Genomic DNA, 16,699 nt, shown 5'->3' on the forward strand with positions numbered 1-16,699 from the left:
TGTATGTTAAATTAAACTAAAATCACATCCCTCCAATTGCAAAAAATAAAAAAAAAATATATAGATAGTTATCTCTTGAATTTTCTTTATTACTTACTTATAGTTATAAAAGTCCATTGGTCAAGCATCAATCATTCATAATTTTTTATTATTTTGTTTTTAGCACTTAGATCTATTGCTTGGACTCTAAATACAACTTCTAATAATTTGAGGAAGAAACAAAAGTAAAGAGAGAAAAATATGGAGACAAGAACAATGTAATAAGATTTAAGGAAAAAGTTTTTAAAAGATTTTAGAAAGGGTCTAGAACAAGATGGCATATTGGTGTATTGAAACTTTTAGATTATATATATATATATGTATAAAATTAAAACCATAGTTTAGTTGCACACAAAAGAGAGATATAGAAAAATGGAAATATAATAAGAAATTGGGTAGAATGAAAGGAGGTGGAGGTGATTGTGGTACAGCAAAATGAGTGGCAATAATAATTAAGATTTGAGAATTAATATTAGTATAGTTAGAATTTAGGGGGAGCCATGGGGACATCTGCCTTAATGGAAGGGCGTAGGGTACCCGTGGCCTCTCCCATTAAAAAGATTCTTTTTTGTTTGGATATGTCTGTCTATCAACTTATTTATTACTTTTTCTTTCTCTCTTTCTTTCTTTTCTCTTTTATTAACCTTCATTTCTAACTTGTTATTGTTGTTGCTATGGGTAACTTTCATCAAAAATGAAAATTAAAAAAGTAGAAATGAGATGGATTTTGAAGTTGATGTGTCCATGTGGAAGGCAGATGAAGCATATGTCATGTATAGGATAGACTCAATTGGTAGTTTTTCTTGACCTAATTCGTAAAATAAAAAATAGAGGATGAAAACTTTGTATAAAGTACAAATATGTAAGCATTTAGATATTTTATGTGGAAAGCTAGTAATACGTACAAAATATTTGTAGATCAATCCAGAAGAAAAAATAATGCAAACATGCCAACAATTAGTAGTTAATATAGACTAATATGCATATTAAGGGAATAGATTAAAAACAAATTGGTTGCAGTCTGACGAAGAAAGATAATAAAAAACAGAAACGAAATTTTAAAGTAACAAATTAATAAATATTCATTAAACAAAAAAATGTATACATGAGCCACAATGAGTAAGAAACCTACTAATAATGCAATCTTCCTGGGAAAGGGTGTAAAAAAGCTCAATAAACAAAAGTTTATACGTTGATGGATTAAATTTAGCCTCATTTTCTAAATTTGGCTCCTTTTTATATAAATTAATTATTTTAATTTGATATTCTAGGTAGCTATTATCCAACAAGCGAGAAGAAAGTATATTATTTTATACATTGTCAAAGTTAAGCAACAATGTAATATTCCTTTTAAAGTTGAGTTAGTCATGGCAAAAAATGGTAAAACTCAGAGAGATTGTATATCATATTTTGATAAATACTAACCAATACAATAAATTGTCTAAAAGAAACAAAACTGGGTTTATTTTACTCTATATCCTACGTGTGGAAAAATAAATGTCAATTCTTTGTCTATGGTGATGATTCGTGACCATATATATTGAGAGTCTTTTTTTTTTTTTTTAAATGAAACAACTTTAAACAACCGATTTCGTATAATAATAATAATAAGGATGATAATAGAAAAGAACAAGAAGGTGGAGCACATGCAACGTGTACGGCAGATTTGGATGCACGTCATAGGTAGCTAAGTGATGTGAGCCACCCGATTTGCTTTTAGTGTTTACTTAACCATCCATGTATTTATATTTAATTTATATTCTAATAATTATTATACTATGAAAAAATTAGAGTAAAGGCCACGTGGGAGATGGGTGAGTTGGAAGGTGCCAAACTTAGGAAAATGAGTCGCACACACCACAATTGTTGGGGACTCCACGTGAACATTTTGTTCAACTTCTCCACCTCTTTTTTAAATCTTAAATTCTCAATTCTCCATTCTTCTTCTTGTTTCATTTATTTCCTTACATTATTATTATTACTGTTTTGTATTCTTCACTCATTTTTAAGTTAATTACAAGCTACTGCTTAATACATTAACTTCAATTATTATTATTCAAAAATATTCATTTAACATTCAACAAAAATATTGTTTAAGGAAAGTGATCATGTGAGATATGTATGTTTGGCTTACAATTCGTTCATCATCGTTAAAAAGATTAAAAGATTAAAGCAATTGGCCTAGTAATACTCTATTAATCGTTTTAAAAGATTAGATGCTTTAACCTTTTATAACATAATCATATCCATCCCCTCATAACTAGACATTGAAAGCTTGATTTTCTATAGTTTAGCTCTTCTTTCACTATCATGTTATTTATTTGTTAAAAGTTCAATTTATGAATCACAAGTATAATTAATGTCAACCACTTTCTCACAACCTTAATAAATAAATAAATATATAATCATATCTAACTCAATAATAAAACAAGAAAGCAAGATTTATTTCCAATTGTACTTTTCTTTTACTACAATTACACCAAAGCAATTGTTAATTACAACATTATGTAATATCTTAATTGATACATTAGTATAGACCAGTTTAAATTGAATATTTATTCTATTTTTCTTATATTAAAAAACAATGGTATATTTTTGTGTATTGAAATACTTTACTGAAAAGTAACTATATACCATTATTATTACTTATTATTATTATTTTGAAAGAACCATGATTGTTATATGTGTATAATTGTATCATTCTTTCTTTCTTTATTATTATTATTATTTGTCATTGTTGGGGGGAAATTATATCATATCTCATCAAAATGGACATCCCTTCAAATTTACCTTTTTCTCCTCTTAACTTGGTGTTGGAACTTAGTGGAAATCTTCACATTTTCACGGTGTTGACATCAATACACATAACATTTTGATTGCATTCTAATGCATTCCTAAAACACAAATAAGCAATAAAATGGGTAGAGAATTAGTGTAAATAACAAAACTATTAATGATATATACAAAATATAATAAATTTTTAAATTTTCTCAATGACTGAAATCTATCAATATCACTCGTAGTAGTTTTGATGTCTATCAATGATGGATCTAACATTATTCTATATTTTATAAATATTTTGGTTCACTTTACTGTATTTTAAAATATTCCTAAAACTTTGATGATACAAATACAAAATAAATAAATAAAATAAACTTTGAAGTATGAAAATCAAAATAAAATTTTTAACAATAAACATATAAAAGGTATGATGTTTTATTGGAGTGATTTGATTACTGTTTATTAACATGATAGCTCATCTTGGAATATTTGTTGCAGCAACTAAGAGCCAATTTGATAGAGTTATTTCTGGTTCATTGTTTATCGTTTAAAAGCAATATAATAATAATAAAAAAAAAAAAACCAAAATGTGGAGGACAAAAATAGTTTCAAAGAATCTCACTGCCAACGAGCCAATTTGCAATTTTAAAAACAATAGAAATGAAATAAAAAACAATAAATTATTTTAAAAGTAGAATAATACAACTTAACCGTAGAAGTAAACGATTTGAACCTAAGACTTTTTATGCTTAAAATACTATACATAAGTCACGTTGAATTAACTGAAATCAGGTTGACTAATTTCTTAATTTTTGTACAATTTTGGACGTTTCTTAAAAATTGAATACAAAAACAGTAAAATTAAGAAACCGACCCTAAATTGTCCAAAGAAAAAAAAGACATTAATGGTACATTAATTGATATTTAACATTCTTTTCCCACGTTAGATCAAGTAAATGCTGTACACGTGTTTATCACAATCGATGGTGATGTTGGTCTGCCCACATACGAATTTCTATATTACAATCATTATGCTTCTTTTATTACACAACATTATCCACCTCTTCTCATCTAACACAAACCACTTTTAGGTTCTATTTACACATATTTATTCATTTCATATTTATATCTTTGTTTTCATAACAATAACATACTTGGACGTACAAAAGCTACAATTAGAGGTGCAACCCCAAAAAAACCAATCAAGATTTGAAAAAATTAGTCAAATCCATTGAAACTTATTGAAATTAATCAAGAATTTATAACCGATACCAAAGAAATTCAACTAATTTCGAATTTCAAATTTGACAAGAACCATTCCAAGTAAACCCAAAACCGACCAATACTAATCTCACGCATGTTCCTAGCATCCCTAACATACCAAAACAAAAGGATCACTTTGGTTGTTTTTTTCAGTGAAATGTAAAGCAATGTCACCTGAATCGATAGTGAGCAGTTCAATTCTATAAGCAAGCCAGTTCAACTTCAATTCATAGTATTTGTGTGATATTATAATTGATCCGATTTGAGGGCTAAATCAATTACACCCCTAGCCACAACATGTATGTAACGATATAGAAGCAAACCTTCGCAAAGTAGACTTCATTTATACATGGAGTATGTGTTGAAATAAAAAAGAAAATATTAGGATATAAACAACTGTACATCATAATTTATCCAAAAGATTCTCATACCATGTGCATGTGATACTTACATAACTTCACGATGGGTTAATCATCTATAACAAATTATGTTAAACAATTGACATCCTTAAAATCAAAGCACAAACACTGAACATGATCACCAAAACAATACACAACTCAGAGTTGATATTTCAATTGATTATTTCAGAAGAAACTAATTTCTACTTTCATAACTGTCCATTCATACATCTATCTTATTCTCTAAGCATTAAATTTTGTTTAATATTCTTGTAGATAAGCTAATTCCCTTACATCGATTTAGCTTGTTCAGAGTATACTGTGGTTCTATACTACATCAAATGTTTGAATGACACAAGAATAACTATAAATTAAGTCATCCAAATATTCAGAATCACGCTAATCCACAAAAATAGGATATCAATTATAAGCTTAAAATTAGTGTTGCCAATCCAACTAGATAAACATTACCCCATATAAAAAAGAAATACAACACACATACACATATATATAAACATATATTATCCAGTTTTGAAGTCCCAGTGACCTCATCTTCATTTAACTCTCCCATGTACAAAACTAGGGAATAATCGGTATACTCGAGATCAATAATTTACTTTAGTGGGAAAAGTGAAGTGAACGAAAATTTATATTGGTGCTTGTACTATAAAATTAATAGGGGAAAGTTTTTCATTCATCTTTAGGTAATGGGTTTGATTGAAATGAAATAGTTTCACTTAAAAAAATTGTATTTTGTTACAATGTAATCTCTAAACATCAAAATCTACTCACTTAACCTTAGTTGTTCACTAAATATTATAGATATAAATTAAATGAAAAGAAAATAAAAATTATTTTTTTTATCACCGTTGAAACTGGTTTCCAAAATTTTACTCACATAATTATTTTAAATGAATTAATAGACATTAAGAGAACATCGAATAAAAATGAATATTTAGTATTACAAAAATTGTAGTAAAAATGTAAATTTAATATTTGAAATTTCGAAACTAAGAACTGGGAAAATACACTGTTACGATTTAAAATCTTCCGATAGACCCAAAACTCGAAGACTACAGTAGTTTCCACTCCTCCAGACCATCAAGAAAAGAAATGCTGAATAGAGATTAAAGATAAAAGTGACGATGAGGAACTGAAAATAGTTTCCAATAAGATTTAACCAAATGGAAAACCAATCATTAATTGATCATGTCCTTCATTCTGGTTCTAGCATTCAATAAGCTACAACATGAAAGAAAACTAAATTCAAATATACCAGAATGAAGCTCTAGCAAAAAGCACAAGCAGTCCACTGTTGAATTAGATTGATAATCAATCATCATGTAAAGTTCCCAAAATGTCTTCATCTCTAAACAAATGGAACCTGCAGATAAACCCCACCAAAGAAAAATCAAAACAAAATCATGAAACCGAATAGGAAATCAATATTTACATCCAACTTTAGTCTACTTAGACTAGTATGAATTTGACAGAGATAAACAGCAATTTCTAACAAGATTGATATCTCAAATTCGCACATAGTCCTGAATCTTCCAGTCTCGTTTTAAAATTATAAAATCGTTCAATTTGGGATCATAGCAATGAACTAAGGAGGCAAATACAGTAGGTATAAACAGTGCAGGAAAATTTGAATCAAAGACCATCGTTTCTACAAACAGAGCAAGAAAAGTAGAAGCATACTCTTTCTCCCCGAGCTTCACCGACGTGCCTCCATATTCAGGCAAAAGAACGGTATCACCTTCTTTCACACAGACCGGAACCAGATTCCCGCTAACATCCCGTGCACCAGGACCCACCGCAATCACCTTGCCGGAGTTCAACTAAAGGGTGCAAACCCCAGTAGAAATGAAATCAAAGAGAAGAAACAGAAACCGAAATGAAAAAACAGAGAGAATGAAAGGTACATTGGAGATACCTTGGAGGAGCTCTCGGGGAGAAGAATGCCAGCAGAGGTTTTGGAAGGAGGAACGATTTTCTCGATCAAGACACGATTAAGAGATGGAATTAAGCGCCTCGCCATAAGTGTGTGGTGGAAGAATTAGGGTTCTTGGGTTCAGGCGCAATGAAGAAGATGGAGAGTGGGCGTTGCTTTAACGGAAGAAATAGAAAGGCGTAGAAGGTTCTAGGACAGGGGGGTTTAGAGTTTTTGATGTTGTAGGGTTTTAGAGCTGTTTTTTCGGGAATGCGATTAAGGCCCATTGGGCCAATTTGGTAAATGTGAAAATGGGCCAGTATGTGTTTAGGTAGTTGAATTAGAATGCCCATTTTACTTCCTTGGTCGAGGTATAAGGTAATATAGAGAAATATTTAGTGTTTAAAATCTAATTTCATTGAAAAATAAATACAAATATGACAGTTAGACACTTTGACTAAGTTTGACCCAATTCTCAAATATGGAAACAAATTTGAAGAACATAGATTTCCATCAAGATTTTCCAAATATTTTCCTTAACGGTAACAAATTTTCCATTTAATTAAATCACGAACAGACTCATAAAAGGAATTAACTTCCTGTTAAGATCTTATTTTAATCCCACAAACAAATTACTCACAAATCATCATCACTTCATTCAATTCTCTGCACTCTGTTTCAATCTCAAATTTCACGTTCACTTTCTGTGTTTAACAAATAATGGTAATGGAGACATCTGTTCGTTGTGGCTTAAGAATCTGTCTTCAACTTCCTGATTTAAACAATGTTTACGTACCTCGGAAAAGACGTGGATCTTCCTCCGGCGTCGGCAAGAAAGAGCAATCCATGACTGAAACCGAACTCCCCTTGTCTATGGCGGAGGCTGCGTCTATTCTAATACAAATGGCAAACTCTGCTCCTGATGTTCCACCGCAAAAAATAAACAAAACCCGCAAGAGAAAAAACCCTCCGACGCAGACGGAGGCATCGACGAGTAGGACTAAGCAACAGAGGAAGAAGAATGCGGCATCGACGAGTAGGACTAAGAAACAGAGGAAGATGAATGTAGACCAGAGTGAGCGTCCTTCGATGCCGGTGGCGATGAGAGATCGGATTTTAGAGATGGGTGGGTATGAAATAAACCTAGTGATTCAAAAACAACTTACTGATACGGATTTAAACAAAAACCATGGTCGTTTGTCGATGAACACAAAACAACTGTCCTTCGACTTTGCAACAGAGGAAGAGAGTAAGTTACTGAGTGAACAAGAAAATAAGAACAAGATGGGGATAAATGTAATGATATTGGATGATGTTCTTGAAGAAAGAATGCTGTGTTTGAAGAAGTGGAAAATTGGGAGTGGATATGTTTACTGTTTGATGACAAAATGGAATTTGATGGTTGAAGAAAGGGGATTCAAAGGTGGAGAGGAGATTCAAGTTTGGAGCTTCAGAAAAGATGATGAATATGAAGCTCATCGTCTTTGCTTTGCATTGGAAAAATTTATTTTCCAAATTAAAAAATAAATTAATGGTAAAACTTAAATTTATGAATTTGGAAAATAAATTTTTCCAATGCAAAGCAAAGACGATGAGCTTCATTTTCATCATCTTTTCTGAAGCTCCAAACTTGAATCTCTTCTCCACTTTTGAATCCCCTTTTTTCAACCATCAAATTCCACTGTGTCATCAAACAGTAAACCTCTCCACTTCCAATTTTCCACTTCTTCAAACAAAGTATTCTTTCTTCAAGAGCATCGTCCAATATCATTACGTTTATCCCCTTCTTGTTCTTATTTTCTTGTTCGCTCAGTAACTTACTCTCTTCCTCGGTTGCAAAATCGAATGATAGTAGTTTTGTGTTCATCGAAAAACGACCGTGGTTTTTGTTTAAATCCGTATCAGTAAGTTCTTTTTGAATCACTAGTCTTATTTCATACCCACCCATCTCTAGAATCCGATCTCTCATCGTCACTGGCATTGGCGGATGCTCACGTTTGTTTACATTCTTCTTCCTCTGTTTCTTAGTCTTACTCGTTGATGCCTCCGTCGGTATCGGAGGGTTTTTTCTCTTGTGCGTTTTGTTTAATTTTTGCCGTTCAACATCAGGAACAGAGTTTGCGGTTTTGTTGAATTTTTGCCGTTGAACATCAGGAACAGGAACAGAGTTTGCCAGTTCTATTAGAATAGACGCAGCCTCCACCATAGACAAGGGGAGTTCGGTTTCAGTGATGTATTGCTGCTCCTTGCCGGCGCCGGAGGAAGATCCACGTCTTTTGCGAGGTATGTAAATATTGTTTAAATGAGAATGAAGATGACAGATTCTTAAGCCGCCATGAACTGTTGTGTCCATCGTCATTATTTTGTTAAACACAGAAAGTGAAAGTGCAATTGGAAATTGAAAGAGTGCTGAGAATTGAATGAAGTGATGATTTGTGAGTAATTTATTGATGGGAGTGAAATAAAAAGCTTAATATAGGAATTATTTTCCTTTTATGAATCTGTTTACCGTTGGGTTAGGAAAATTAAATGGAAAATTGGGTACCGTTAAGGAAAATATTTGGAAATCTTATGTTCTTCAAAATTTGTTTCCATATCTGAAAGTTGGGTCAAAGTTAGTGGAAGTGTGTTAGTGCCATAATTGCATTTATTTGATATCCCACAAATCCGACTCGCGGAGTAGTTACTCATAAAAGATCTCTAACACCTTAGACATTGCTCCCTTCTAATTTAGTGATTAATTATATTATTGAAATTTGTTCAAGGCAAGCCATAGTTTGGAGTTTTGATTATCAAACGAAAGAGTTTTATGAATTTTCCAATTATTTATTATGTTCCATTGAGGCTATGTTCTCAAAGTTGGTATATATATAGTTCAGTTGTGTTCTCAAATGAGGCCATAAATGTGTATCTCTATATAAAAGATCAACTGGGAAGTTAGAACTTAGAAGTCTTTAAACCTCGGATGTTAAAGTTCATTGAGTGGGCGTGCCGGAGTGGTTATCGGGCATGACTAGAAATCATGTGGGCTTTGCCCGCGCAGGTTCGAATCCTGCCGCTCACGCTTTTCCTCGTATTATATTTTCTTAAATTTAAAGCATCAAATATTTTTTGCACTTTCTTCAATTACTCCTTCTTAATTCTTGCTTAATAAGTTTTAAATTTAAACAAACATACAACGTTTTATTTTTACTTTTTCTTATTTTCTCATCTTTAACTCTCTATATGGGGAAGCCAACATTGAGAATGCATGATATGAGTGAAAGTGAAAAATAAGTGTGAAATAGTAAGAATGAGAAAGAATAAATAACGAAAATTCAATAAACTCTAAGAGATTGATTATGTTCATTTTACAAAAATGCTATAAAACATGGGGTGGACTAAAATTTGTAGGTTCTTTTGGTATTTTCGCAATCATTTGCGAAAATTTCTTAAAAAGGAAAATGAATAAAATACAAAAATGGGATATTTTGTAATTTTACCATATTATAATTAGCTTTTTTTTTTTTTTTTTTTAAATATCTAACGAAACAGAGTTACCAAAATTAATAATATTCACAAAGGAAATCAAAGACCATATAATAAATATTCTTAAAAAAGAAAAACCATATAATGAATAAGGCTTTGACTAACGGCAATGCATCACCGCCGAAATGGAGATTTCCCAATCCCAACTCTCTTCCATTCATCCGCCACCCGATAATCTAACGTCTTCCTCTTCTAAGCCACCGCATTCTGATCACCGTCATTCGCTCATTGCGGGGAGGTTCAGAGACGCCCTCTTCTCCGCCGTCGCTGCCAAATATTCGATCAATAATGGCACCGCCCACTCTTTGCCCTTCCGCTCCGACCAGTTCAAGTCTGTTATCGACTGCCGAATTCATGAGAACTTTCCCTCCTTTCGAACTCCTACACATCTTCCTTATGCCTCGGTAACTTTCTTTCATATTGCCTGTCTTTTCTGTCGATTAAGTTTTTAAAGTTTATTTGTACTTTATGCTTTTGTCTTTATGGACTTGACATTGGGATAAAAAAATTTGTTCGTTATGGTTGGAATTGAATCAACGGTTGTTGACGAATTGATATGTTTGGGAATGTAGATGATACTGAGAGCAATTGCTGAAGTTGGAGAGGAAGATGGGTTGAGTGAGGAGTCAATATCAGGGTTTATCATGAATGAGTACAAGGACTTGCCATGGGCACACTCAGCGTATTTGCGTCGCCATTTGGGGAAGCTCTGTGAAAATGGGGAGATAGTGAAATTAAAATGTGGGAGGTATAACTTTAAGGTGGAGGATAAGGGAGTAAAGAGGAAGAAAGGGAGGAGGAAGTCGGGAGGAAGGAGTCGGTACCGAGAAGTGAAGAGTGCTGATGAGATAGAAGAGGATTTTGATAGGAAAAAACGATCAAAGAAATTGATCATCATAGGACCCCGTGTGGAGGAGGTGGTCACAAGTAATGGGACTGAAGAACAAAGTGATTTGTGTAGAGAGGTGACTGTTGGAGTTGAAAAGGTAGATCACGTTGGAGAAGGGCAAATTGTGGTGCATGAACAAAAAGAAGTTGAAGTAGATGAAATGGTTGACAAACAGCATGGAGAGAAAAGCAAGCATAAACATGGGGCTAAAGTTTTTAATTGGAAAAAGCAATCTCAAAATTTGGTGATCTTAGGTCTTCGTGCTCCATTAGCTAATAAGGAGATTGAGAAACAAAGTGGTTCATTGGGGGAAGAAGTTCGTGAAGTTGAAGGAGATCACACGAAAGGAGGCCAAATTCAAGTGCGTGGTGAAGTTGATGAAGTTCAACCAGATGTATTGATTCACCAAACTTGTGAAAAGGAAGTCAAGAGTAGAGATGGTTTTCAAGATTTTGATGAGAAAAAGCAATCACAGAATGTGGTGGCTGGAAATATCGGTGCACAGGAGGCACCAACAATGGCATGGAATGAAGAAAAACGTGGTTCGCCGAGAGAAGAAATTTGTGGAGCTAAAGAAAGTGGTTATGACCATGACAGGCAAGTAATAATGATATATGAACTTAAAGAAGTTAATGGTAGAGATGGGGTTGAAGATTTTGGTGGGAGAAAACAATCACAGGATCTAGTGATTGTTGGACTTCATTCAAAAGAGGCACTAATGACTAAAGGGACTGAAGACCAATGTAGTTCGTTCAGAAAAAATGTTGACGACGGGGTTGAAGGAAAACATGCACAAGCTGGCCAAACTGAAGTGCTAGATAAATTCAAAGAAGTTCAAGTTGAAATAATTGACGAGCACCCTGAGGAGGAAAAACAAGGAGAAAGGATGGAAGAACCAAAAGAGGTACTACATATGATTCCATCTTATGCTGCCTTGCGTGCTATTACTATCTATTTTGTTTCTTGCTTGTAGAATAGGCATACAGTAAAAAAATATCATATGGATAGAATAGAATTCAAGTGAAAAAGAAATGTCAAAAGATCATATAATAAAATAAATCTTATTGTTGGCATGCCTCATTGTGTTAATATCAAAGCGAAGAGCAGGCAGTATGATAAATTTTAAAGAAGCTAAATTATCAACCTAAAATCTTAAGTTGATAGATTATAGTAAGTTTTAATTATATCAATACTTTAACACTCTTCTCTTGTGGAAATCAATATTAAGTTGATGAATTGTAATAAATTTAAAATATTTCAACAAAAGGAGATTATGTTACATAATCAGGTAATTTTTTTCCTATTCAATATAAATAGCGGAAATTATACATTTTCAACCCTTAACTTATTTAGCTCCTTTCTTCCTCACTCACTGCTGGTGGAGGTGGTGTCCTGCTCTCGTTGTCAGTTGGCTCTGAAAGAAAGCCAGAAATAGGATTTCATCTTGTGCTTGTTGGGAGATGAAGCAGAAGAATCCTTCTCCTTTATTTTCTTTTACCTAGCTAGCCCATTATTCTTAAGAATCTCTACAATTGTGACAAAAGTAGTGATTGTTGTAATATTACAAAGAAGGATTGTCCAGGTAGTACAATTACTCAAACCATAAACAAAACGAGAATCAATAAAAGTATAACTTTGAAGTCATTTAAACTAATATCAATAAAAACTAATCCAATTCTCCCAAATTACTCAACTTACCAAATAAGATTTTGCATGCAAATCAATTCACAAGTAAACAAAAAAAAAAAAGTTTGTAGACCATAGCTCTTAGAAAGCTCTTAATGACAAGAATTAAAAGCTAGGAATTGATAATTCAGGTAATGGAAAACAATAAAAGAATCAGACAAAAATATATAGGGATAAGTTAGACTTATTGAATTGGTGAGATTATCATGAGTTGCAGCCAAATTTGTCCAGTCACGCAAATAAGAAGCTGCACCTGGGTTGGAACGTACACATTTATTATTAAATTAAGTTAGCATGCATAGTCAAGTAAAACTTTAGGCTTCTTATATCCTAGACTAATACTAACATTTTTGAAAAAACTAAAATACAACAAGGTATTGTTGTGAATAACGAAATTACAACAAGTCTTGTCACTAACCAAATATCAATCACTTGTTTGGTACGTAGCTTCATCATTACAGTAGATCGATCGATTATTAGTGCAAGACCTAATAAAAACACAATAATTTTCAAGAGTTACAAACTAGGTTCAACACTTTGTAAGAGATTAAAATGATCAAGTGAAGCTTGAGAACAAAAAAACTAAAGAGAGTAATACACCACCAACTAAATAAAACACTATCATGTAATATACTCTATGTAAAAGAGGTTGCTAAAAAGTGTTTAAGAGACACTATCGCTTATACCTAGTGATATGAAAAACCAAAAGTTTGAAAATAGATTATTATCAAGAAAGTTTTTCTATTTTTAATGGCAAATACTCATGTTTAATTTAATTTAACTTCCTAAATTGTATATCTCATTCAATTAGAAGCAATAAGTTAGGTTATACAACAATTTACTCTCAAGTTAGTAACAAATTAGTCTTGTAATTTCAAATTTAGAACAATTCAGTTCATACCGTAACAAATGTTCAATGTGAAGCCATATCATTGGCAATTAATGCTACCACAACCCCAACCCCAACCTGTGTCATGGCCAATGATATGGTTGGGATGGCCGCATCCGTATCCTGATAATCAATTCTTTGAGGCAAATCAAGATAACAATCATAGATGTTGTATAGTTATGTAAGAGTTTTGAATAAGATTAAATGTAGAAACTATGAATTATGAATGCAATAGTTTCTTCATTTGTTTCTTGAAGAATAATACCAAATTCTTGTTGTTCTTTTACTAGATTTTTACCATTCTTTTTGTGTGAAGTAAAGTTCTTTAAAGAAAGAAAGTAGAAGGGTATTTTTAATATACAAGACAATTAGGTTTTTACAAGATTCATTAGAATCTCATCAAGATCAACATATACAACCAAACAAAAGCTTTGACCAAAAAGAAAAAATATATATAAAAAAAGACACAACTACTAATATTTTTGCATCTTAAACTAACATCACATTCATTCATACCTAGATATACAAACACCTTAAAAGCTGGATTTTTTTTTTGAGGAATTTCATCAAACACATGGTGGGCAAATTCAAATTTGGTAAGGCCATAAAAACTTTCCAATAGCAAATGCCCTTTTCCCTCAAGGGTACCATAAAAACAGAGTCTATATTGTTTCATAAGCAAATCCAACATACCTTCCTCCATAAAAAAAAATTCTTCGCTCGCTCCTTCCAAAGAGAAAATTAATGCGAAAGCAAAGACATTTTGTGAGGGTTTTGAGTGAAGAGACGGGCATGAGGGGGCGGTGGCGGTGACGACACCGGGAGATGGTCGGATGAAGGTGGTCGGATGGAGATGGCCTTGTTCGTATGAGGGTTTGGAAAAATGTTAAGGAACTTTAGATTTGGGGGAAAAGCTTTAATAGACTTTAATTTTCATTTAAAATTAATTTTATTTTAATAAATTAAATAAATTATTTATGTAACTTCTATGACATTAAATAACTGTCACGGAAACGGTTATCTGAAAAATTCCGTCTTTTTCCGCCAAAAACGCGGATTTTTACTTTTTGTGACAGTTTTTTTTTCCTCCCTTCTATTTTTTGATGTACACAACTGTCGTAGTATATAGTTTTTGTTGTAGTGTGTGAGGGTTGGGTGATGATTAGAGGGATAGATTTGCTAATGATATTTTGTTATGGAGAGAAGTTTGATATTTTAAATATTTATGTGTGGTTGGATGAAACTAATATTGAGTTAACTTTTATCTGTGTTTTACGTTTCGTTTTCATCACCCGAGAAAGACCGTTTGAGTTTCACTTTCACCTTCGGAAGGTGTTATTTACATGTTTACATCACCTTCTCTATAGCTGTTTATATTTTCTCTCCAAGATTTTTTTTGTTTGGAGTTTACTTTTAATATATTTTTAAACATATGTTTCCATTTTAGCTTCACGTTAATCAAATTTATGATTATAATGTAGAGAGCATCCGTGGGATCAATCAGAGATCCTGTTGAAGAAGCCACTTTGGAGTTTTTTGATGCTATGTCGTACCATAGCAATGCTGAAGAAAATAGAGTGATTGATGATGCTGAAGGTTGCAAGAAGTTACTAGAGGAAAATGAAAATTTGGAATTCTTTGACGCGAAGTCTGACCATGGATACGATGGGGTGAATGAAACAATTGGTGCTCAATCTTCTAAGGAGATGATACTAGGTGAAGTTAGCAATAAGCAGAATAGACTGGAAGAACGACCATCCAAGTTTAGTGATGATCAAACTAAAACAAGGAAGGGTTGCGAGGCCGAGGACCTTCAACTAACCAAGGAGCATTCCCAAGTTAGATGGCCATCTAAAATAACTGAAACCCTAGCGAAGCATTCAAAACAAGTGACGCCTAGAGCTGCTGAGGCAGACAAAAATGAAAAGTCTGAGGCATTATCGCCTGAAGATATTATTTGTAGTCCAAGTCAACCTTGGGGGCATCGTGGTCGAGGGAGGCCTCGGAAGTTGAAAGTTCAAGAAACTTTGGCAACTTCATTATCCTCATTGGCTCACGATGGTGACCAGCGATATCTGGCATCAAATGTTGTAGACAGAGAGGCATCTGGCCCAAATACAGGCGATGGCACCCGTCATATTGATCAGCAAGGACTCAACCTGCCAAGAGGTCGGGGGAGAGGCTGGGGAAGGCCTCGAGTAGTTAGACAAGACCAGAATTCAGGATCACGGACATTCTCACCTTCCAAGCATTTGAACCATCGGCAATCTCCTGGAAAGAGACGTGGAAGGCCTTCGAGGCAAAAATTTGATGAAGATACTGTATCTCAACTTCTTTAGAAAAGAAGCAGCAAGAAGATAATAAGGGTCTTGGTTGTGGCCGTGGCATTGGAAGTTCTTCTAGTGAAAGGATGAAGGAAAGGGGATCATTTGATAATCAGTAATCACTAGATGTCCAAGTGCTGACTATATTAATTAGTACTTAAGAAAATTTAACATCTGACCGTTGTATGCTTCACTTAGTTTACCTGTTTCCTTTTATCATCACACCTTAATAAAATTTCCACTTTTAACTATTGAAGCTAGTTGTGTTTCAAGTTATGCAATTAGATGTATTATACGAGGAATAAGAGCAAAATGTTGCAAGAAGTGATGGTTACTCTCGAATACCCTCATGATCTCTTTCCTGCATCACTCCCAGCTTCTCCATCCAATCGCATGTCTATCCTTGTGATCAGTGACTCCGTCCTTCAAACTGAAGACCAACTGTTTCATCAAAGAACAGTGCCCTATCAGGCAAATTTTCCAGCTTTTCGTGGACTAAGTTTCTTCATGACCCAACTGGTAGGTTATCACCATACCAATGCCAACACAATAATTGAATTCATTTAATCTCTCTCCTTTTAATAACAGTTGAGTTAACTATAGGTCTATCCATGCTTTTTTGTCGTTGGAATAGGGCATAAAGATAGGTAGAATATTAGATTCTTTCGTGTTCCTTAATGACCAAGCGTCTGTATGATTAATTTGACTTAATTGCTTATATTATTAGATTAAATTTTTATTCAATTACGAAATATGCCTTGATAGCTTTTACGAAAACTAGCCATACATGTCGATGGATCAAAGCCTTAACTAACTGTTGGTTGATTGAGGTGCATACCTTGCCCCTCTCAAAAGTACTTTTCTCCCCTCCAACCAACCAAACGAAAGTACTCCTTTTCCGTATACTATTCCCCACCAACCAAAAACAAATCCATAATTGTACTCATCTTAGATTAGAACATAAATCAA

General features: G+C 33.2%; 3 protein-coding genes, 1 long non-coding RNA gene and 1 other non-coding gene across 8 annotated transcripts; 2 read left to right on the forward strand and 3 right to left on the reverse strand.

Annotated features, from left to right (window-relative positions):
- Positions 1-5,451: 5,451 nt before the first annotated feature.
- On the reverse strand, positions 5,452-6,635 carry LOC101205382 (10 kDa chaperonin, mitochondrial). Of its 2 annotated transcripts, XR_969591.2 has the most exons (4): positions 6,418-6,635; positions 6,183-6,322; positions 5,758-5,865; positions 5,452-5,597 (listed from the first exon to the last, which is right to left on the reverse strand). XR_969591.2 is itself a non-coding variant. In XM_004150550.3 (3 exons), the coding sequence occupies exons 1-3, from the start codon at positions 6,520-6,522 to the stop codon at positions 5,814-5,816; spliced, it is 297 nt and encodes a 98-aa protein (XP_004150598.1). In that variant the 5' UTR covers positions 6,523-6,635; the 3' UTR covers positions 5,519-5,813. The 2 variants fall into 2 exon arrangements, 1 of the variants encoding a protein (XP_004150598.1); XM_004150550.3 differs by having other exon boundaries at positions 5,519-5,865.
- Positions 6,636-7,984: 1,349 nt separating this feature from the next.
- Positions 7,985-9,195, reverse strand: LOC116403944 (putative B3 domain-containing protein At3g24850; the record flags this gene model as incomplete). Its single annotated transcript, XM_031885892.1, has 1 exon — positions 7,985-9,195. A coding segment is annotated over exon 1 (789 nt), but the record flags the coding sequence as incomplete, so codon positions are not given.
- Positions 8,561-15,981, forward strand: LOC105435537. 2 transcript variants are annotated; one of them, XM_031885213.1, is made up of 3 exons: positions 8,561-8,697; positions 10,515-11,735; positions 14,888-15,981. In XM_031885213.1, exons 2-3 carry the CDS (start codon positions 10,515-10,517, stop codon positions 15,743-15,745), a joined length of 2,079 nt encoding a protein of 692 aa, XP_031741073.1. In that variant the 5' UTR covers positions 8,561-8,697; the 3' UTR covers positions 15,746-15,981. The 2 variants fall into 2 exon arrangements, with proteins under 2 accessions (XP_031741073.1, XP_011655461.2); XM_011657159.2 differs by lacking the exon at positions 8,561-8,697 and adding an exon at positions 9,825-10,346.
- On the forward strand, positions 9,397-9,478 carry TRNAS-AGA. The gene has a single exon. It is a non-coding gene; the product is annotated as a tRNA-Ser (tRNA).
- Positions 12,027-14,273, reverse strand: LOC116403706. 2 transcript variants are annotated; one of them, XR_004216531.1, is made up of 3 exons: positions 14,100-14,273; positions 12,936-13,005; positions 12,027-12,770 (listed from the first exon to the last, which is right to left on the reverse strand). It is a non-coding gene; the product is annotated as an uncharacterized LOC116403706 (long non-coding RNA). The 2 variants fall into 2 exon arrangements; XR_004216532.1 differs by lacking the exon at positions 14,100-14,273 and adding an exon at positions 13,419-13,890.
- Positions 15,982-16,699: the final 718 nt, after the last annotated feature.

The sequence above is a fragment of the Cucumis sativus genome, chromosome 5, assembly GCF_000004075.3.
Source record: "Cucumis sativus cultivar 9930 chromosome 5, Cucumber_9930_V3, whole genome shotgun sequence".
NCBI lineage: Eukaryota > Viridiplantae > Streptophyta > Magnoliopsida > Cucurbitales > Cucurbitaceae > Cucumis > Cucumis sativus.

What these genes read in the sequence shown, in the direction of transcription:
- LOC101205382 (XM_004150550.3), bottom strand. Translation starts at nt 6,522, where the DNA reads ATGGCGAGGCGCTTAATTCCATCTCTTAATCGTGTCTTGATCGAGAAA. An exon ending in TCCCCGAGAGCTCCTCCAAG is followed by an intron (nt 6,323 to 6,417) that starts GTATCTCCAATG and finishes TGCACCCTTTAG; the next exon opens with TTGAACTCCGGCAAGGTGAT. An exon ending in GTGAAGCTCGGGGAGAAAGA is followed by an intron (nt 5,866 to 6,182) that starts GTATGCTTCTAC and finishes GTTTATCTGCAG; the next exon opens with GTTCCATTTGTTTAGAGATG.
- LOC105435537 (XM_011657159.2), top strand. Translation starts at nt 10,068, where the DNA reads ATGGAGATTTCCCAATCCCAACTCTCTTCCATTCATCCGCCACCCGAT. An exon ending in CACATCTTCCTTATGCCTCG is followed by an intron (nt 10,347 to 10,514) that starts GTAACTTTCTTT and finishes TTGGGAATGTAG; the next exon opens with ATGATACTGAGAGCAATTGC. An exon ending in GGATGGAAGAACCAAAAGAG is followed by an intron (nt 11,736 to 14,887) that starts GTACTACATATG and finishes ATTATAATGTAG; the next exon opens with AGAGCATCCGTGGGATCAAT.